At 41.6% G+C, this 21,917-nt stretch overlaps 1 protein-coding gene across 1 annotated transcript in view; it reads left to right on the top strand.

Moving 5' to 3' along the window:
* Positions 1-89: 89 nt before the first annotated feature.
* LOC136710694 (tyrosine-protein phosphatase non-receptor type 4-like) overlaps positions 90-21,917 on the top strand; it is a 48,299-nt gene continuing 26,471 nt past the window's right edge. The window contains exons 1-2 of the mRNA XM_066686450.1: positions 90-475; positions 17,792-17,946. Of these exons, the coding sequence (XP_066542547.1) occupies positions 17,809-17,946 (138 nt within the window). The 5' untranslated portion in view covers positions 90-475; positions 17,792-17,808. The remainder of the gene's footprint in view (positions 476-17,791; positions 17,947-21,917) is intronic.

Here is a 21,917-nt window from a genome sequence, read left to right as displayed (position 1 = left end):
TGTCTCGGAGTGTGAGTTCACCCCCGTGCGCTGGCGGCGCTGCGGAGACCCGCCGCTGGTTTATCCGCTTCTTAGTGCTCACAGAGCGGACACACGACACAGCAGCCAGCGCTCCCGAACACGGCTCTGCGGACCGGGTTATTTTCTCCTTTTCCTCCGCGCTGTGGAATATAAACTCGCCCAGCCTGATTTCCCCGGGCTTCTTAGTCGATGCTGGATGTTATTTTTATGGGTTTTTAATGCTGCTTTCTGCTCGTACCTTTCTCTAAGAGGCCCCGCGGATCGCAGCGACGTGTAGCCGCCTGAGGGGCGACCCAATCGGAGATGAAGTCTCGCCGGGGCTCGCTGTGGGCGCTCTGAGCCTGGGAAGCTATTCGTATTGGGCTTTTTGTATTTATTCACGCCTGAGGAAATATAAATACACATTTTACACACGTTTCCTTAAACCTGGACACCCACGGAGCAGTTTATGACGGTAAGCTTTTATCAGATTTATGCAGGTATGCATTTATTCAAGCATAAATAATAATTAATCGCCTCAGTGCTCATTTTATGGCGGGTATATGGAGTTTAATGGATATATATATATATATATATATATATATATATATGGCAGTTGGACAAATGGAGACCTTCTATTTACACATAGCTACAGTATCTAACGTTACTGTTGGTCTTGATGAAGGCGTAATATCTCACATGTTCTTACATTTTATGACGTACAGTAAAAAATAAAAATAAACGTGTGTTTGTTAATATCCCCCCCCTCTTTGTACCATCATTGAATCCTTTACTATTAAAGGGCCATATCCCTCATTTGTTCTGGATTTATATATTATGTTAAGTGCACTTATGACGTACTTTGGAGGTTTATCTCCCCCCAAAACACACCATTTCATAACCTCCGTTTATCTCAGAATATTAAAGGGCTCATACTCTCATTTGACCTGTGAGCTATTATTTTATTAATTTATTTTATATATATATATATATAAGCTTATGCATGGTGTCATTTTCCAGTCTCACCACATTAAAGACCCTGTCTTGGAAAATTTATTTTCCATAAATGTTTTCAACACCCACTGTTCACTCACCAGTCCACAAATGGAAAGTGAGATGCAACCAACTTCCTGTTCTGAATTCAATGTTTCTGTGACATCACACACCGCATTTCTGATCATCTAGATCTTTAACCCAGATCTGTGTCGCTACACTCACCTGAAATTATAAGTAGTGTTTCAGCCGGAGCAGGGTTGTCAGGCTTGTCGTTGGACAGCCAATCAGAACGCAGTTAATTTACATATATCAGTCTTAAAGACAGAGTTAACCCGGGTAATTCTGCCCACATAACGAACACGAACAGCTGTACTGATTATAATAACAGGAGTGTTGTGGTTTCTTATTTTGTTGTTTTCTTGCATTGCTTGCAGATAGGCCCCTCTTATAGTCCCTTTTAAAAATAAAATATGTAAATTACCTATGTTTTCATTGGCTGCCCGGTGTTCCATTGAGCAGAAACGCTTCTTGTAACTTCAGAGTTATACACACACGCACACACACACACACACACACTGCTAAACTGCCTTTATGAGAATAAGTAGACATACATTTGCTTGTGTGACACTTGATAAGTGATTGCATGAATTTTGTGACATCACAAAAACAATGGGACAGGATGTTTTTGCAGATATGTTTCCATACATGGACTGGGGCCTAAACAATATGGTTTGAAACATATGGCCTCAAAGCATCGTTTGTTCATTGTTCAAAGCAGTGAGAAGAAATGACGTTTCCCATGGTACGCACTGAAGCAGTGGTAGGTGACCCTTGAATTTGCTGATGGTGTCCTGACAGGAATAAGCTGACTGATTGATATTGTTTGATTAAGGAAGCTCCTGGTTGTTTTTAGATGATATAATTCTCCTACAGCAGATGAATATTGGCCTTTGCAGGCTACTGTAATCCAGGGTTGAGCCCACCAACCCACACACTGTGAAACAAAACCACCGTCAGTTTTCAGTGTTCTGTCTGAGTCAGAAAACATGGGATAAAATGAGCCGCTCTGCTTCTGACGTCAAATGCAAAGACTTTAGAATTGCTCCCTGGTGTGAGTCTGTCCAATACGCTGGAACCGCGTATACGTGAGAGAGCAAAGACGAGGTTAAACGCAGCAGAACAGAACAACCAGTGCAGAGAAATAAGGCCACGGAGAAGAAGGAGGACCGAGTAAAAACGGCTAAAGACCAGAGCCTCTGCTCCTCGCTGCTGTGTGCTCGGGGTTGGGGTGAACAGTGAGTGGCTCATTATCATTTAAAGGAACAGGCGCTGAAAGTGGTCATTCAGAACAAGGCTTTTTAGACAGGGGGAGAATGCCGCTATGGGGCTTATACCCTTTTGGTATTTGGACCACAGCTGGTCACAGACGTTTCATTAAGACCCAGACCTGTGTTCACCTGACGACAAGGGGGAGAATGCTTCTAAGCTAATGCTTCTAACCTGCTTCTAAGGCTTATTATTCAGTAATTACATAGACGGCAATGCAAAGATTGGTGCAGCAACATTTACTAGAATTTACTTAGCCATTCAATTTTAATGGCTAGAAAATTATATAAAAATAATTAACAGTAGGTTTCATGAAGATTATTTCTGTGTTTTTTGTGATTACAAATGACTGACTGCTCCTTTAAAGCCTGATACCTCCCAGTTTTGAAGGGGTTAATTTTATGCAGGACCTTTTGTTGGTGGTTTTTGGGGTCAGCTGTTTGAGGAAAGTCTCCTGTGGTGAGAGCTCTGGTAAACACTGCCCTGCACCTGAGCTGAAACCTTGTATCTCAGGACAGGGTCTCGGGGTCTCCGGGGGCTGGGATTGAATGGAGACACGTGCCTGGACGGTTGGTAGAGGGACTCCTGCTCACCACAGGATCATTAGATACATATCTGCTCGAATAAACTGTATCCGAGACTTTTCCACTGCTGATTAGAGGACAATATTTAAAAGAATATACAGTTTAAAATAGTATAATGTAAATAAATAAATAAAAAATAAGTAGCAATATTGCACTAAAGTGGAAAATTAAAATGTTAAAATAAGGTTTTGTGTTATTACACCTTTTTTTTTTTTTTTTTTTTTTAATATGTTGGAGTAGATGTACATCAGCCTAAGATCATATTGCCCAATGCCAAATGTTGGCTAGAGGGGTATAAACCCCAGAATGAAACACCAGGATCTAAACACCAGCCCTGTCAGTGGTGCGAGATCTTAAGTTTGATCCCACTTAATTTTTATTCTCCTCTCTACTGGTTCCTCCTTTTCCAAGCAGTAGATCTGACACACTCAGGATTGTGTTTATTCAAACCGAGAGTGAGATAAAAGATCAAGAGGAGACTTGCCCAACACAGGCGAGAGGCAGCTCTTTTTTAGGTTCTAGGTCCTTACACAAGCCTTCCTGGATGTTACAGGACGGATGAGTAGTGGTGCTGTTGTGTGTGTGTACAGAGCGTTCAGTCAGCACCTTAACAGTGAAGAAAATTCCTGAAAGAATAAAGAGCTGAAAAATGTTGCATGTCATCCTGGATGAGAAGTGACACACAGCTGTTTACTGTTTAAATTCGAAACACTACGTTGGTCCACCTTGTAGATGTAAAGTCAGAGACAGTAACTCATCTGTCACTGCACAGTGTGTGTCGGTCGTCCTCCAGTCCTTCGTCAGTGACACAGGACGCTGTTGGCTGGGTATTTCTGGTTGGTGGACTATGGGTTTAAAAACTCTAGCAGCAACTGCTGTGTCTGATCGTATCACTGTTAGGGTCATTGCAGCACTGAGAATGATCCACTACCCAAATCATATCTGTTTTTTGGGCATCCTGGGCATTGAATAACATGACGAAATTGGGGTAATAAAGTATGCAGAACCACAGGAAGGTCACCAAAGTTCACCTAAATGGTCAGTGAAGCTGATACAGTTGACAGTGAGTGTACCAAAAAAGGAGGTGGCCTTAACGTTATGGCTGATCTGTGTTTATGAGAACTGAGATAACGGTTGAGTGTAGGTTAGTGTAGTTCTGCTCTGAGTCAGTTGAACTAATCTTGCTGCTACACCCTGCGTCTGTGAGTTTTTGCGATTACAAACCCTCGCGGTCACTCTGAGGTCAGGAGCTGCTGGCCGCGCAAACAGATGCTGTTTCTTTTTCTGTAAACGCTCAGTGAGCTGTAACTCTAACCCTGACCCCACTCCCACAGAGTAAATACACCACAAAGAGCCAAACAAAAGCAGCAGAAGAGTCCAGTGCAGCTTCAGTGAGTGTGGTTTATTAATATCCACGTCAGGAGGGACCTCATAAGAGTGGATTAGAGGATTGTGTGTGTGTTTATTAATATTCCTTGTATTCAGTATTTCCTTTTAGATACTGCAGGCGTCTGTGGGTTGTCGTGTCCCTAGAAGTGGTCACCAGGGTCACAACAGTGTTGCCGATGAATTTTCTGCCATGTCCATATTGACCAATGTTATCGACCAGCCATTATATCAGTCAGCTCCAAATCTGTCAGCAGTGGTGGGTAGAACCTGTATAAATACATTTGTTAAAAATAAATAAAATCAAATTGAACATATAAAAAAAATTGGATAGAGAATCAAGCGCCCTGAGGCCCTGTCCACATGGCTCCATTTATGTTTCTGCATTTTGGCCCCCAGTTCACACGAAAACGCTGTTTTAGTCACTGAAAACTAAGATGGAGATTTTTGAAAACGCTCTTTTCACTGTTCTCATGTGGATGAAAGAAAATGGTGCCTCTCTCTGTCTGAAATTTAAATACCTCATCACTCCCTCTATAGTGAAGTACATAAGACATTAAACTACAATGTACTTGCAGATTTCAGATTCCCATTATATAAATAAGTATAAACTAGGCTGTATTAGTAATATATAATGAACTGCTAAGATCTACATTCAGTAACTTCACGACTTGTGTAGTGTACTATGTATGGATTGATTTGGGATTAACACCTCTGCATTTCTCTCATGCATTGTGGTGTTTTGATGCCTCTTTTTAGGAGGTACCCCCTACTGGACTGGCAGCAAAAGGCAGCCGTTTTCATATTCGTCTGGACGGGGATATTTGCAAAAATGGAGAGAGGGAAATCTCGGTTTTCAAGTGGATGGGGCCTGAAGCAAAAATAAAATCACTGTAAATGTAAAATTTATAACAACAAATTGGGTAATTGTTTCTCACTGATTAGATTTTTTTAAAAATTCCTGTTGGCTGCAGTTACTCTGCCAGCTTTCTTGCTCACGCTGCCTTACTTTTAGTTTGGAGTTCTGACACAAACTTCTAGCCTGGGAGGGTTTTTTCAGGAGTGAGTCTCCATTGGCTAATGAGTTTCTAAACTCTTAAATGGCTCCCTATTCACTATTACTCACTATACAGTGCACTTTTTAAAAAATAAACAATATAAAACAATGAATAATCACAACTAGGGGTTCGATATGTTGATATCAGATCGTGAACGATAAGAATTTGTCCGCGATACACCTTCACAGGGAGATCGTTCGATTGTGCTAATGCACATACAGTCTTGGGACACCAATAATGTAAGTCACTACTCTAAAATGTATGAGTACTGAATTAAAACCAAAATAATTTGTCATTCCATACATGAGATCTCTTCCTTGCGAAAAACAAAACTAAACAAAGCTGTGAAGAGCAGCCCACAAACACACAAAGGATACCAGTGCTTAAATAGTTTGTCCCCTGCAAGACAAGACCAAATTTGAGTCTTTCCGTCAATCCACTAATTAGTAATTTTCATGTTTGTGCAAAGAGGACTTAATGTAAAATAGTGTAAATATATTCCCTGTGGATCTCTGCTATGGCCTTGTAGCTTGGGCTTTGAGCTTTAACGACACGTCCATCAAGTCTGTAGACCAATCGGGGCGATGCTCAACCAAGGAGGCAGGGAAGCAACCGAGCTTCGGCGCCAAACAGTCGCGCAACTGGAGCACCCGGAGGAAAGCCACGCGGACACGGGGAGAACACACCAACTCCTCATAGACAGTCACCCGGAGGAAACCCACACAGACACAGGGAGAACATATCACACTCCTCACAGACAGTCATCTGGAGGAAACCCATGCAGACACTTGGAAAACACCACAAACTCCTCACAGACAGTCACCCGGAGCGGGAATCGAACCCACAACCTCCAGGTCCCTGGAGCTGTGTGACTGTGACACCTACCTGCTGCACCACCGTGCCACCCTGCCTGAAATTGTTTGTTGTTTTAATCCTATTTTGACCACTAAAGTTTCATTTAAATATCTTTACAATTTCCAAAGGCTTTTCAGTAACATTACATCATAAAACTGCCTATAGTTTATTCAATGCCTCGAGATTTGGGTATGCAATTTCACATGGAAAATGGAAGAAATACATGGAGTGTTGAGAGGTTAAAGGGCAGCATGAAAAAGAATCGTTATAAAATCGAGATCGTCATCAAGCAAAAAAAAAAAAATGCCCACTCCTAATCACAACCCATATTTTACAAACCTCATACCCTATAATCCGAAACACACTACATACACACATGAAGAAAAATATTGTAGTAATTATTTCAGATTAGAGAACACACAACTAATCCAAGAAGATAAGTAAATAAATGAAAAGATAGATAGTAAATGAATGAATGAATGAATAAATTAATAATAAATTGCAGGTTGGGGAGGGTGAGTCAGCTGGCACTGTAGCAGGTCTGTAGCAGATGAAAGTACGTAAGACAGCAATTCCAATTTTAGAAATAGAAATGTTGCAGTGTGGCCTTGCAAAGTAAATCTTATTGTCTCCATTTAAGGAAAATGCAAAACGTCCTGAAACCACAAAGAAATTGAGGGTGGTTTTGGGGACTTCCATAGCAGCAGCAAATTCCGACGTCTAGCTAATAAAGAAGTGAAAGCCAGAACACCTACATGAAGCTGACTGAATGAAGAGGCCCCGGTGGGAAAATCAATTATTGCGATAGAGGGACACATCAGTATTAGTACCTAAGACATTCAACATTATTTCAAATAAACTGAATACAATTTATGTAACCAAAAAAAAAAAAGCAACAACAAACATATGACTTAGATGACATCTTGAGGCAGAGCATTTACCACATTGATCATGAACAGCATTAGGAGACATTTTAAATAAGTGAGACTTGATGAGCTCTGTGTGATACAGGGCGCTATTGTATACAGTGGGTCCTCCACTTACGACGTTGATCCGTTCCTACGCCGCGTTGTAACTGATTTTCGGTATAAGTCGGAACATACGTACATACTGTACGTAAATAACATACTGTAAGCACTTATCCTATCCTAACACCTATCCTCCTCGGTCCCGAGCCGCAAAACCGTGTATTTTTCCACCGCGCACACCACACACGAAGTTCACGTTACGATGTTTACGACGTAAAACCACTTAATTCGAAACAACACTTTATACAGTAAATGGGAGATGTGTCGTAACCACAAAACATCGTAACTCGGGACTGACGTAACCCGATGACCTCTTGTATAGGTATTTCACCATCCACTAGTGCACTTTGGTTGTAGACTACTTTTTACTGTGCATTGTGGGATTGTTTGTGTGCACTGAAAATGGTCCACTCTCTTTTTGACCACTGCTACTAAATGGCCGAACCCCAAAACATTGCAGTTGTTCGTATTTAGCGTAAGGCTAATACAAGTGATTGGCTGATATGGTTTGTTCACCTCCACCTTGCTGCTTCTCTCTTGCTGGCCTCAGTTGGCTGAGCAAAGTATTTAGGACTTCTTAAGTACTGAGTAACATCCAGAAATCTTTGGCTGCTACTCTAAGCTCTGAAGTCAGTGGTTTGAGCCAATCACAGAGCAGCACAGCAACAAGACACCATCACATTAGAAATCAGGGACTGGATTGGCACGACTGAGGGGAATGGGTAGGATCTGAAAGGTTTTTTGTACTGAGTGTGAACGTACTGTAAGTGTTTGGTGTACGGTTGCACTTCAGGCATGTACACACACACATTTCCCTCAAGGGATGACCGCGTGTAAATTCTCTGAGATGTTTTTAGAAATCTGAGGTAGCAGTGCATGTATTTTGTAGAAAATGTCACTGTAGTCAAATTTTAAAGAGGGAAATAAACCCCATGTTTTGTGCTTGTTTTAGATGTTGGTCAAAGGCCCTGCCTAATTTTTCCAGGTGGTTGTTATTTTGAGGCTTGTGACATGACACAGGGGTATTTCCATCCACCAGGTTTTTTGCAAATTTTGTATTTGAGCCAAACCACACAGACTATTTGTACGTGGCTGAAGTGTAACTTGTCTGTAAGTTTTTATTCACAGTTTGAATCACTATAGAAACTCATTTGTAACTTGAGCACTTTCAATCTGTGTTTACTTTCATGCAGTAAGCAGTCTCCCAAATTTAGTATCAGTTTCATCTATAGTCAGAAAGCAATAGAGCAACATTTCTGTTGGACATTTGGACTTATATTTGTTGACTAGAAACATCCACATGCCAAGAAAGCCTAGCATACGGGACCCAGACACAGTTTATTTATTTATTTATTTATTGTAATATAAAATCCATATACAGACACTGGTTTTAGAGTGCAAACCGACTGGAGAGTAGTCTGCCTGGACACTGCCTTTAAAGAGCAACAAATCTTTATCAAAAACAGAGTTATAATGTTTATAAAAAAAATGTATATAAAAAAAAATCACAAGTATCTATATATAGCTTTTTAGGCTAACATGCTTCTGCTAACATTACAGTGCCAAAGGCAAAATGGAGAATGAATGTGATGGAGTATTTTTAACAAAAAACATTGTTTCCGCACACACACACACACAGAGATGTGTTAATGGCTGTAAAAACAATTCAGCTAAAATCCAAACTGACTCAGATCTCTCCAGTCTGCTTGTTTGGATGCTGCCCCTAATCACGGACGCCTACGTCATCGACAGTTTCTTCGCCTGATGGAAACATGACTTGTTTCACATATTTTCAGCTGACAAGTCTTTATTGTGCAAACCATTTGTGAAACATTGGAGTGAAAACCCGTGAGGCTACAGTGAGGTGTCTTTACCTCTTAATGAATCAGGCTCTGATGTTTGGAAGGGGAAATATTTGCTCCCGTGAGTCATGGCGGTTCCATTGAAAGCCGAGCTGTGTTTTGTAATGTGAGACGTAGAGCGTGTCAGAGCCCTGGTGAGCTCCGCTGTAGTGAAGCTGCTGGTTTTGTTGTTGTTGAACTCCAGCTCTTTGGATTAAAAGCAGGTATTATCACTTACTATTTAAGATTATTTAATTTTGCTTATGAGTCAGAAAACCTTATTTCTGAGAACGTTCCAGTGTTGTGTGTATAGTTTGCTATGTATTGTAATGTTTTTCTTCTAGTTGTGGTCGATATATTGTCCTAGAAATAATCGCAATAAATGATATTATTGTCATTTTTAACCCATAAGCACCCAGAGCCAAATTATGAGAAATTTAAAACAGACCAAAGAAACAAGGTGGAACACATTTGTTTTTCACATTTCACAAATTAATGTCACAAAAATATTGTATTTCAGTGTTTTTTTCATGAAATGAAATCAAAGTGGTCCTATGTGACATTGGACTGATAACTAAAGCATTTAAATTCTATAAAAATGTTGGAACACACCGTTTTCGAAATAAAAATTTGCTTTTAAATTAAGCATTTCTACGCTCCAAGCACAAATTCACAAACTGTCACGTGACTGCATCCAGGATGTTCAGTAAAAGTCACTTAGGGACGTCACGATTTAAAGTGAAGGATAAAGCTGTGTAGGGACCAGTCGGGATCTAAGTAAGGATTTTTAACACATCACCATGGGCTTTTATAAGAGAAAACCATCACTGATATGATTTAAAAAAAAGAGCAGAAAAATGCAATTGGATCCCTTTAAAGAGCAATGAAATTTTGCAAAAACATATTTGCTTACAATATTCAGACATCGGGAGTGCAATATAACACGTGTTTAATTAATTAAGCATAAATCAGTTTTTAAACAAGTCAACATAACAATTCCAGAACACAGAGACCAGAGAAAACCAGAGAACAGACCTGAAAAAGTGGCTAAAATACTCGTGATATTTATTCTCATGTAAACATACACACCAGTAAACACGATGGGCAATTATAGTGGTCAGCAAGATTATTGAAGAAATGTCCATATATTGCTCGAAAAGTCGATAATGTAATTATTGTGACAGACCCTTTCTCACCCCCAGACACTACTGCATTAGTGCACATTGAACACACACACACACACACACACCCAGAGAGGTAGGCAGCGATCCCAGTGCCTGGTTAGCTTAGATGAGGCTTGGATGTTGAGGGAGGAGACAAGTGATTTTCCTTCACTAATCCACCCCCAGTTTTCTAGAGGACTAACCCTGAAGGTCAATGCTTCTGCTTTGACTCAGTGCAGAGCCTACGTCTTAACCTCAGCAACAGCCCTACGCCAGTGTGAGTATTTATACTTCTGCATTGGTGTCTGCATCGCTCTGTAGTTACACCGCTACACCACTAGGTGAATTACCACTCTCTTCCTCCACTCTATGTAGTACACAATGAATTGTACAGTGGTATTAGTTACAATCTGTGAAGTGCACTGTTTGAGATAGAGCATAGGTCACACGTGGTGCCAGGAAAGAAACAAAGTTCCACCTTTTTGTTAATTCCGTGACTTCCAAACCGATGTCTGAGGAAATCTCTCACCATTGATTTGCTGCTGTCTGTTCATATTTTTTGACTTCAGCTTGAACTAATCACGGTGGTTGTGGTCTGCGTTGACGGAATGTGTATTTACATTTCCGTGGAGGTGTGTGTGAGGCTACTGAGGAATAACGCATTAAACGAGGCACAGAATGTACTTCAGTACTTTGAAGGATCACTTATTGAGTGTTTCCAATGGGGGTGGGACGAGGGGGTGGACGACGTTGTCAAGGCGGCCACCCTAACTGTAAAGCACCGCGGAAAACTCTGATTTTCCATATTTCAATAGAAATTATTTACAGCATCTGTCACTGAGTTTAAAAATATTGACAAAGCCTATAAATAGGTGTATGTTTGATGGTGATGTCATGTTTCTTGTTTATTTTTGGAAGTCTTTCATTGGATTTTATACTGTTCATATCGATATCAGAATTATATCGTAACGTAATTGTTGGCCGTATCATCCAGCCCTACGTTTAACTCTGTGCAGTAGCTACATGTTGTTTATGGCATAGGTTAAACACAGAAGCATAAATGAACCTTTAGGCACTTCCAAGCCCACGTCTCTAAACTTAAAGCCATGTCTGCCCCTTGTTTGTCTTCGAGGGACTGTTGTGTGGCCGAGAGACTGGTTTGGCTTGGCTTCAGCTGCAGTTATGTAATAGTTGTGACAGACCTAGTGAATACGCTTCATTTCATATAGAAACTCTGGTGGAGCAGGTGTCTCAAACACTTGGGCATGTTGTGTATGAGTCAGAAGTGCTGGTGGGTGATCCATGGATTTCCAGTCTACTTTAAAACAGCACTAGGTAGTTTATTCCCCCGTAAAATTACAGCTTTAAAATGAGCGTTCATATGGAGAATAGAGCCTCTGTCATTGTTACTCTTTGAGCTCTGTACCGCAGAAACTACACTATGTAAGTTTTTAAAGAGGGTAGGAGTATGATTATGCAATTAGGGATGTCATGATACCAGAAATTCATTAGTCAGTACCAATGCTACAATTCTCGATACCAATTTCGATAAACAAATGCATGTCAACATGCTTTTAATGAAAGGGCAATTTAAAATATATATATTTGTGTTTTGTTTACTATTGTTTCTAACCCAGTACCTGTTGCGAGGTGGGAGCTTCACCCTGATTGGCTGTAGAGCAAGGAAATCCCCCCCCCCCCATTTTAATGGTCTCAATGGGAGAAAGGCAGTTAGTGCAAAATATTTAAGCTTTGAAAACATGTTTATTGTCTTGATTATTGTTTGTTGAGCTTGTGGCTGAGTCTCTTGCGGTGTCTGAGTCTGTAAGGCACTAAATCTGAATGCGCTCTGCTGAAGAATGCTATTTGTCCCGCCTCCTTGGGTGCTCATCGCAATAATTTGGCCCCTGATTGGTGTACAGATTTGATTGATGTGTCGTTGGAAAGCTGAGAGCCTAAGCTACACAGGGAACATTTTAGTTGCTTTTTAATTTGTTGTACTTTCTTGTAAACCATTTGCTAGTATTCTTTACACAAACTTGAGTATTACTAATGAATGGTTTGGAAGGTGACAGCCTAAGGTAAGCACTGGTATGCTTTGTTTGTATGTGATTCACTTCTGGGCTCTTCAGGCTTTTTGACGACACAGTTTTGTTTGGTCATCGGTGTCAAACGCAAAATATTACCATATGTAACTTTTTTTCTGTTTTTATTTTATAAATGAGTCGTAGCAAACCTGTTACTTCTCCTGCCGATGTCATTCCTCATGTCGGTGTTGTTGTTTTAGCTTTCTCTGCTTATTAGCGTTTAGGCTTATTATTGTGACCTTGTGTGGTCTGAGAAATCTGTGAACCCTTCAGAAACTCTGGTACCACAGGACACAAGAACCGTATCTTTTTCAGAATTTTGATACCGAAGGATCGTTCTTGTGACATCTCTAAAAGCAATGAAATTTAGGGTTTACTTACTCATTAAAGAGGTCATAATATGATAAAATTCCTTGTTCGGTGCATGTTCACATTAATGTGTGGATCTGGAGCCCACCAGCCCACACACTGAGAAACAAGATTGCCCACTCAGTTATCTTTTTCCTGCCTAAGTCAGGAAACATGGGATAAAACAGACCATTCTGATTCTGCTCCACATCTGTCGTCAAATGCAGAGACTTTCGAATCACCCCGCCCCCTCGTCTGTCCAATCACAGTGCTATTTAGGTGAGAGCACAAAGACGAGGTTAAATGCAGCAAAACAGACACAATGAGTGTGGACTAATAAGAGCATTGAGTAAAAACTGAGAAAACAAGAACGGAGAAGAAAGAGAACCGAGCGAAACCAGCTAAAAAACAGAGTTTCTGCTCCTCGCTCCTCACTGCTGTGCGCTCGGGGTCAGGGTGAACAGCAAGCGGCTCATTATCATTTAAAGGAACAGCATCTCTCTGTAAAACCCTTATAGAGAGTTGTCCCAAAGGACCAAATAACCCTTTGGGCGCCTTGTTGGAGAGTGCATCGCCATCTTGAAAAGGGCTCTCCTGACCTCAGTGACCGAGCGGTAGATGTTGGGAGTTCAGACAGACATATGGCCTCACGCTGCTCTCTGGCGAGCTGCAGAGCGACCGAGAGAGTGGTTTGGAGAGCAGAGATGAAGAGCTGGTGCTCCACCACATCAGTCCAGGTGGGATTAAGGGCTTAGCTCCACTGGGCTGTCATAGTGGTTTCATGGATGGCGGATGAGTCCACTGCGACTCTGGAGATGAAACAGGTAAGCTCATTAAGAGATTAGCATAAGCTTTGATGATTACTCATCGGCAGAGCTGCGCCACGCTGGAGTTCAGCTCGGTCAGGAGCTCATGCTCGCACCACGTCATGAAACGAGTGTCCAAAGACAGGAGGATGCTGATGGACAATGCTGGAATTGTCCTCCAAAAATGCTTTTAAAATTAATTTATTTATACTCCCAATAAATGTCATGGTGTATCAAAATTGCCCAATATGACGTTGAATGATTACATCTGGCCCACAAACAGACTCATCCCAAAGGTATTGGATGGAATTCCAGCAGTTCTCACCTCTCCTCAAGTCACTGCTGAGTGGCATAAATGTGAGCTGAAGCCTTCCAACCCACACACTGTGAAACCCTCATCTGAGTCTGTCCTATCACAGCGCTGGACCCGTGTTTGTGAGAGCGCAAAGATGAGTTAAATGCAGCAAAACAGACAGAACGAGTGCGGAGATGTTAGAGCACAGAATCAAAAACTGAGAAAAAAGAGAACCAAGCGAAAACGGCTAAAAACCAGAGCTTCTGCTTCTGGCTCCTCACTGCTGTGCGCTCGGGGTCGGGGTGAACACTGAGCGGCTCGTTGTTGTTTAAAGGAACAGGCGCTGAAAGTGGGCATTCTGAGCTGTTTAGACAGGGGGAGAACACGGCTGTGGGGCTTGAACAAGGACTGTGTTCCACTGTGGAGAAGGAGGGGGAATATGTCCTCTTTAAGCTAATGAGCTTGAACGGAAGTCTTTCTTCAGTCTGTCCACGTCCAAACTGTTGGCAGCTGAGGAGTTGGTGGGAGGACAGAATAAAACAAAACACACACAGCTCTTTTTTCCTTTTCTGCTTCCTGCAGTAGCTGCTTGTGGTTGCAGTGCCAAATCTAGCCAGAGGCTCCAAAAATTGTTGAGATTGGAACCAAGTAAGTGTGGGTGTGTGTGTGTGTGTGTGTGTGTGTGTGTTACTGAGATCTGATTACGAGCTTCTGTGGACCTAGCAGCAGAATGTGTACTCACCTGAGTCAGGAGAAATGCCTGGGCTCCACCGCCCCCCCCCCCCCCCCACTTGCTTAAAACACACACACATACACTGCTAACTACACATTGCTCTGTTTATGTCGGCTTGGCCTGGTCCAGCACTGGAGGAAATGTCTCTGTTTGTTTTACAGAAATAAAATTTGATTCAAACAAACAGCAGGCCAATGTAGCCTTGTTTTCAGAGTTAGCCTCTGATTCACAGCCCTGTAAGACCCACCTGGACTCGAATAGTTCCACGATAGATCGTCCCTCCAGGGTCCACAGAGGAGTCTCAAATATTTGCCTGGACCTGAGTGTTTTATTTCTTCGTTCAGGATCAGACATTTTTCACGTACCTGTCAGGCTTTAAATATAGTTCCCTGGTATTTCACTTTCAAAATTGGACTTGACTCACACCCAAAAACAAAAAGAAAACAAAACCAAAAAAGTCCGGATTAGCAATGACAGAGGCTCTATTTTCACGGTTACAGCTCAGTGGAGCATCACTATGATTTTTTTAAGCTGTACTTTTAAGGCAAAAAAAAAAAAAAATTTTACTTTATTATACAATTTCAGAGTAGTTTTTATGATATTTGAATTACAAGCTGTTCATTTGCTGAGTAAAGGTTTCAGGAACAGAGTTGCCATCAAACAGTGAGTAAAAGTGAGAGTTAGTTATGAAATTTAATCCATATTTCGGCATAAATAAAATTGAACCGCTATTTTTTTCACTAGGCTCCGTAAAAACCATGAGTATTGGGAGGAATTTGTGGCCAAATTTGGTAAAATGTTAATTAATGTAAAAATAAAAATATCCTAATGAGTTAAAATGCCCAGAATGTCTGTTAACACGTTAATGTTGACAGCCCTAGTAAAAATATTGCCTAATGTTCCTTTAATGACTCTGTTGATGCCGGCTGATGTGGTGGTAAATCTTCTCCTTTAAAGGCTAAGCACCACTTAATGGACCTCCATGAATATTTCAAATTATTTTAGTTACTGACATATATAAGTATGAATTAAAATGAAAATAGCAGCTTAATTTGCTTTAAAAATGACGGAAAAACCCGAGCTCACTGGTGGACAACAGCTGAACAACGCCGCAGTAAAACACCGTTATGACTGACCGTTATGACAGTATCTAGCTAAATAACCAACATTATTCATGACAATAGCCTAGCAATAAGCTAAACTCAAATGTAGAGGTACCGTTATTCTTGTAAATGTGATCGAAGTCGTACTCGAATTCATCCGTCACTATAAACCTCCTTAATGCAGCTACGTAGCCGAGTATAATCTGAGCCACCGAGTTTAGCGAGTCAAGCTAAAGTTGACAAATTTAGTCCATTTTCTGGATATTTTGGGATCTTTGGGCCATTTGTTCACAGATGTCCCACTGTACATTGAATGATTGCAGCCAAAAACAACACACCTTTCCGTCATTTGGCATTAAATTAAGTGCAGTTTCTAGAGTTGTTGTCCACCATCTACGTCACAGGCAAGACACCTATTAGAGTTTCCGAACACCGTGGGGGGTCTTTTAAAACGTATTCCTTGAATTAATAAGAATAACATGTTTTCTGACTATCAATAAACACAAGTTAGGAACTCAAATTCCACTGTGTTTATTTGTTGGACACTTTCATAGAGCTGGTGCTTAGCCTTTAAGTGTGTTGGGCTCCCTAATGATTTTCACTGGACATCTGTCTGTTGATTTAACAGAACTGAGCACCTCATGTTGAGATCTGTTTACTATTTTATTAGCAGCACTACATCACATGCCTCAGAGGAGGAACATGTTGGCTTTCACGCTCCAGCATTTAGGGGGTGACTCCGATGACATGACGGTGGGGAGAAATAGAGTGGACATTAACAAATGTAGCAGTAAGCACTAGAGCTGGAGGGATGTTTTCAGACAAAAGAAGATTTGGTACTGAGCCTTAAATATTTGCCTGGACCTGAAATTGCCTGAGTAATTTTTGTCTGCATTCAGGATCAGACATTCTTCACATACCTTTCAGGCTTTAAATATAGTCCCCTGGTATTCCACTTTCAAAATATGACCTGACCACCACCCCCCTAACCTTGAACATTTACATAGTACAGTTTCTGCAGTGCTGAGTCCGGAGTAGCAACGACAGAGCCTCTATTCTCACTGTTACAGCTCAGTGGGGCATCAAAATGTTAACAGTATAGTTGGTGTTAATGTAGAAAATGAGCAGTGAAACACTGGAGTCCCCATTAGCTGTGTTCTCAGCTGCTCAGAGGTCTGTATGTGTCTCTGGAGAGTTATTCAGTCGCTAATGAAAAGAGTGGGTTTGTTTAAATGCTGGTGATCTCAGTGGGTGTCCCTTTATTTACATACTTAGGACGTGTTGCATGTGAAAAGCAGCCGTTACATTTTCAGTGAACACAAGTAACGATCCTGAAGCTGTCCTCACTGAAATTAAAGTGCTTCTCTAAGGGGTTTAATAAAGATCTAAACACTCTGCTGTCTAAGCACCATAAAAATAGATTTTCTCAGCTTCTTTTCAAACTTGTTCAAAAGAATACACTAAGTATTCAAACTGTGGGGCATGTTATAAATAATAAAAAAAAAATCCCTTGTTCAGTGCATGTTCACGTTAAAGTGTGAATCTGGAGACTACCAACCCACACACTGTGAAACAAGACCACCCAGTCAGTTCTCTGTGTGCTGAAGTCTAATAACATGGGACACCACTTCTGACATCAAGAGTAGAGATATTAGGCTTTCCCCGCCCCCTCGTCTTGAGTCGGTCCAATCACAGCGCTGGACCCGCGTTTGATGTGAGAACACAAAGACGAGGTTAAACACAGCAAAACCGACACACAATGAGTGTGGAGAACCACTGAGACCACTGAGTAAAAACAGAGAAAGCTAAAAGGGACAAGAAAGAGAACTGAGCAAAAACAGCTAAAAACCAGAGCTTCGGCTCCTCGCTCCTCACTGGTGTGTGCTTGGGTCAGGGTATGACTCGTTATCATTTACACCTCATTTAGACGAGGACAACGCTGCTGTGGCGCTTGTGGGGTTTCATTAAGAACCAGAACTGTGTTCCACTGTGGAGCGTGATGATCAACCTTTTTTCTTTTCTGGAGCAGCTTTCTGTGAGTCTAAGGTTATTACACTCAATGCCAAGTACGTGCAAGACAAGCCTCGCTGTAATAGCAGGTGCCTAGCAAGTGAGTTCAGTGTGTGATTTAAATCCCACAGACTATTCTCTGTTTATTAAGAGCTCTGTGTTTGTGTTTCAGACTCGGGCTGGACCGTAATGACCGCACGCTTCCGGTTGCCTGCTGGCAGATCCTACAATGTCCGGGCGTCGGAGCTGGCACGTGACAGACAGCACACCGAGGTGGTCTGCAACATCCTTCTGTTGGACAACACTGTCCAGCCTTTTAAGGTTAACGTAAGTAGTCACTTTGTATTCTTTCTTTGTGAAGCTTCCGGTCTTTTCCTGAGCAGCACTCAATCCACAGGGATTAATATAACAACAGTAAAATAACAATAGCTGTAATAATAATGGTATTAATAATGCTAATAATATGACAACTTATAGCTCAAACATTGGGAGGCAGAGGCTGTGTTTTGCTCAGAGTTAGATTACGTTCCTGAGATTCCTGAAGAGGGCGGAGCCTCCTTGAGAGACTCTGGTTCATGTGTGTACACGCACCTGCAGCATCTCTCTCTCCCTCACACACACTCACACTTATTCTAGGCCACCAAATGACAGGGCAAGTGGATTGCAACATCGCCGCTGTTTGTTCATGCTCAGGACTGAGCCCAGAGCAGACTGTTGTGTAAAAGTCCTTGACCAGTGTGACCAAAAGAAAACAAAACCAAAAAATGATTACCTTCCTTAACCTCTGAATCTGTGATTTTAAATCAGTGGTTCCCAAAGTGAAATTTTAATAAACCATGACTTTTATTGGGAGTATAAATAAGTAAAATAAATAGCAAAGGATGGACAGGTTTGTGAGAGAGGACGGGTTTTCTCCAGCCACAGCGTCCAAAGGGAAAACAAGTGTGAGGCATATCTCAAAGCAAGTTCGTACCAGTCACTGACGAGGTGTGGGGATTAAATGGGTCATTTTTGCAGAGCAAATGTGCAGCAGGTTTTAGGCTTTTTCTCTCAGGAAGCTGTTTTATAAATTATTATTTGTGCAGGGAAGCAATTAGGAGCAAATCTGTTTAACAATGACTGTCAATCACAATCACTTTATTTATTTTTGTTTTTTTCCTGTAAGTAGTTGCAGTTTTGTTTGAATGTAGCCTGGAAGTAAAAGATATGTACATGTGTGAATATGGGGTGAGGGTGGGGGTGCAGAATTATTCTCATCTACAGAAGGGGGCACGGCAGAAAAAGTTTGAAAACCACTGGTTTAAACAACATTAAGTAGTTTTTAATCTTTAAATATATAGCTCCAATATCATTGTTATGCTGCTCTGGTTTCCTCCCACAGTTCAAAAACACACGTTGGTAGGTGGATTGGTGACTCAAAAGTGTCCGTAGGTGTGAGTGAATGTGTGAGTGTGTGTTGCCCTGTGGAGGACTGGCGCCCCCTACAGGGTGTGTTCCCGCCTTGCGCCCAATGATTCCAGGCTCTGGACCCACCGTGACCCTGAATTGGATAAGGGTTACAGATGATGAATGGATGGATGGATCATTGTTATGCTCAACTGAGCTGTAATAGAGCCTCTGTATGTGATACTTAAGGATCAACACTGCAGAAACATCACTATGTAACTATGTAATTACAGTTAGATATGGTGACCTTAGTGACCTATTAGTGTCTCATTTGGATTCATGAGGTCTACATACAGTACTTTGCAAACTTCACAGGCATCTAAGACTATTATTATTAATATTAGCGTTGTGTTTGTATGAATTTATATGCAATTTCAATAAATAGAGCAACAATTCTCAGGTGCCCAAGACTTACAAAATACTGCAGTGTATTATAGAGATAACAGAGAATAAAAAAAGACAGTTTCTCTAAATGGTTTACCAAGTTTCAATAATGGTGAAAAAGAAAACTAATTTCTGGGAGTGGTAATTGATCATAAATTATGTTGGAAACCTATATACAGATATAACACATTTATACGTAATATGGACGCATATAAACCAAAAATGTAAAACCAGAAATGACTTATTACAATATTATAGCAAATTAAAAATATCTTGAATCAGAATTAGGGGTGGCATGGTGGTGCAGCAGGTAGTGTCACAGTCAGACAGCTCCAGGGACCTGGAGGTTGTGGGTTCGATTCCCACTCCGGGTGACTGTCTGTGAGGAGTTGGTGTGTTCTCCCTGTGTCTGCGTGGGTTTCCTCTGGGTGCTCCAGTTTCCTCCCACAGTCCAAAAACACACGTTAGTAGGTGGATTGGCGACTCAAAAGTGTCCGTAGGTGCGAGTGAGTGAGTGAATGTGTCTGTGTTGTCCTGTGTAGGACTGGCGCCCCCTCCAGGGTGTATTCCCGCCTTGCACCCAATTATTCCAGGTAGGCCCTGGACCCACTGTGACCCTGAATTGGATAAGCGCTTACAGATAATGGATGGATAGTTATCCTTGTTGGTTTTTAAATGCATCTTTGTGTGTATTCATTCTGAAAACCTGAAATAAAGTTTCAGCAGAAGTGTACAAACCCTTGAAACGAGAACTGATCAGATCAATGAATAAAAGCCACTTCCTCTGTGCTCTGCTCTTTGGTTTGTTCTCAGTGTTTCCAGGAAAGTGTTTGTTCACAGAGCCGTCCGACTGTTCATATTTACTCTCGTACTCTCTGGACTCTGAACGCTTTAGATGCCAAATCTTTGAGTGTCCTAGATATCCCCTCTCCCAAGACTAGGGTCAAAATAATGGCTTCAATCTTTCATCTTCCTCAGTGTCTGTCTGCTGTGTGTGCTCCCCTGTTTATATTCACTATCGTCAAATAACGTGATAGGTCTGACATTATATTTGCAATTGATAATACCATAGCATGTCAGTACACATTCTTTTTATATTGTCATCTGAAGTGTGTGTTAAGTAACTCTTCTCCATAGTGGAACTGAAACATCTGTGACCACAAGCCCCACAGCAGCATTCTTCCCTTGTCTAAAGAGCCCTGTTCAGAACACCCTCGTTCAGTGCCTGTTCTTTAAATGATATTGAGCCACGCGTTGTTCACCCCGACCCCGACCCAGAGCGCACAGCAGTGAGGAGCGAGTAGCAGAAATTCATAGCTGTTTTGGTTCGGTTCTGTTTCTTCTCCATTCTTGTTTTCTCTGTTTTACTTAGTGCTCTTATTTCTCTGCACTTGTTGTTTCAAAATACCAGAAAGTGAAGGCACAGGCTTTATTTTGACCCTAATTGTGCACCGTAGAACTGCACAAGGACCAGTCATTTAGAAACATCTCTATCTCAGAGCGAGCTCTTGAAGCTTTGTGAGAAACACTGCTCCACTAACAGGAGGTGCAGTGAAGTTTCCGGAAATGCGGGTGTAAATATTTTGAAGCTGTCTTCCTGCAGTGGTGTCTGTATGATGTAGAAAAAGCCCAGAAGTCCAAAGGCACCTGTAAACATTAGAATCATGTTTTCTGAGTACACACTTGGAGGTCTTTCTCACAGGGACACGGTTATTTTCATTCTGTAAATGCTTATCCAATTCAGGGTTGCGAGGGGTCCGGAGCCCACCCGGAATCACTGGGCGCAAGATGGGAACACACCGTAGAGGGGGTGCCAGTCCTTGACAGGGCGACACACACTCACACATTCACTCACACCTACGGACACTTTTGAGTCGCCAATCCACCTACCAACGTGTGTTTTTGGACTGTGGGAGGAAACCGGAGCACCTGGAGGAAACCCACACGGACACAGGGAGAACACACCAAACTTCTCGCACACAGAATCCACAACCCAAGGACCCTGAAGCTGTGTGACAGTGATACTACCTGCTGCCCCACTCTGCCACCCATTTGTTAAACAGGATTATATAAATAACATAGATTATTTAACAGAGACTTTGTGGTGTGACACCAGGGTGTTGTTCCACAAAGCAGGATTTCTCTATTTAGCCAGATAACATAAGCCCAGAGTCAAACATTTCTGGCTTAAGTGAGCTAACTCACTGTGAAATGCTGCTTTGTGAAATACCCCCTGGTCTTGTGTGTTTGTTAAGAATCTCACAGATCCCCTGCTGAATTTGACGGACTGGGTGGAGGGAGGATGCAGATGGTGGTTGACATGAGATACACACATTACAGCTGCAACTGTTTAAATCAGACCTTATTAGTAACTCTCATTTCAGTGCATTCTCAGAAAACTGTCACTGTGGTGACACCATCTTGGTCCCTTTAAAGGAACGCTATGTAAGATGTCATGTTTTTGCTCC

The sequence above is a fragment of the Hoplias malabaricus genome, chromosome 12, assembly GCF_029633855.1.
Source record: "Hoplias malabaricus isolate fHopMal1 chromosome 12, fHopMal1.hap1, whole genome shotgun sequence".
Taxonomy (NCBI): Eukaryota; Metazoa; Chordata; class Actinopteri; order Characiformes; family Erythrinidae; genus Hoplias; species Hoplias malabaricus.
The sequence above is the reverse complement of the archived record's forward strand: the minus strand, read 5'-3'. Positions and strand labels throughout refer to the sequence as shown.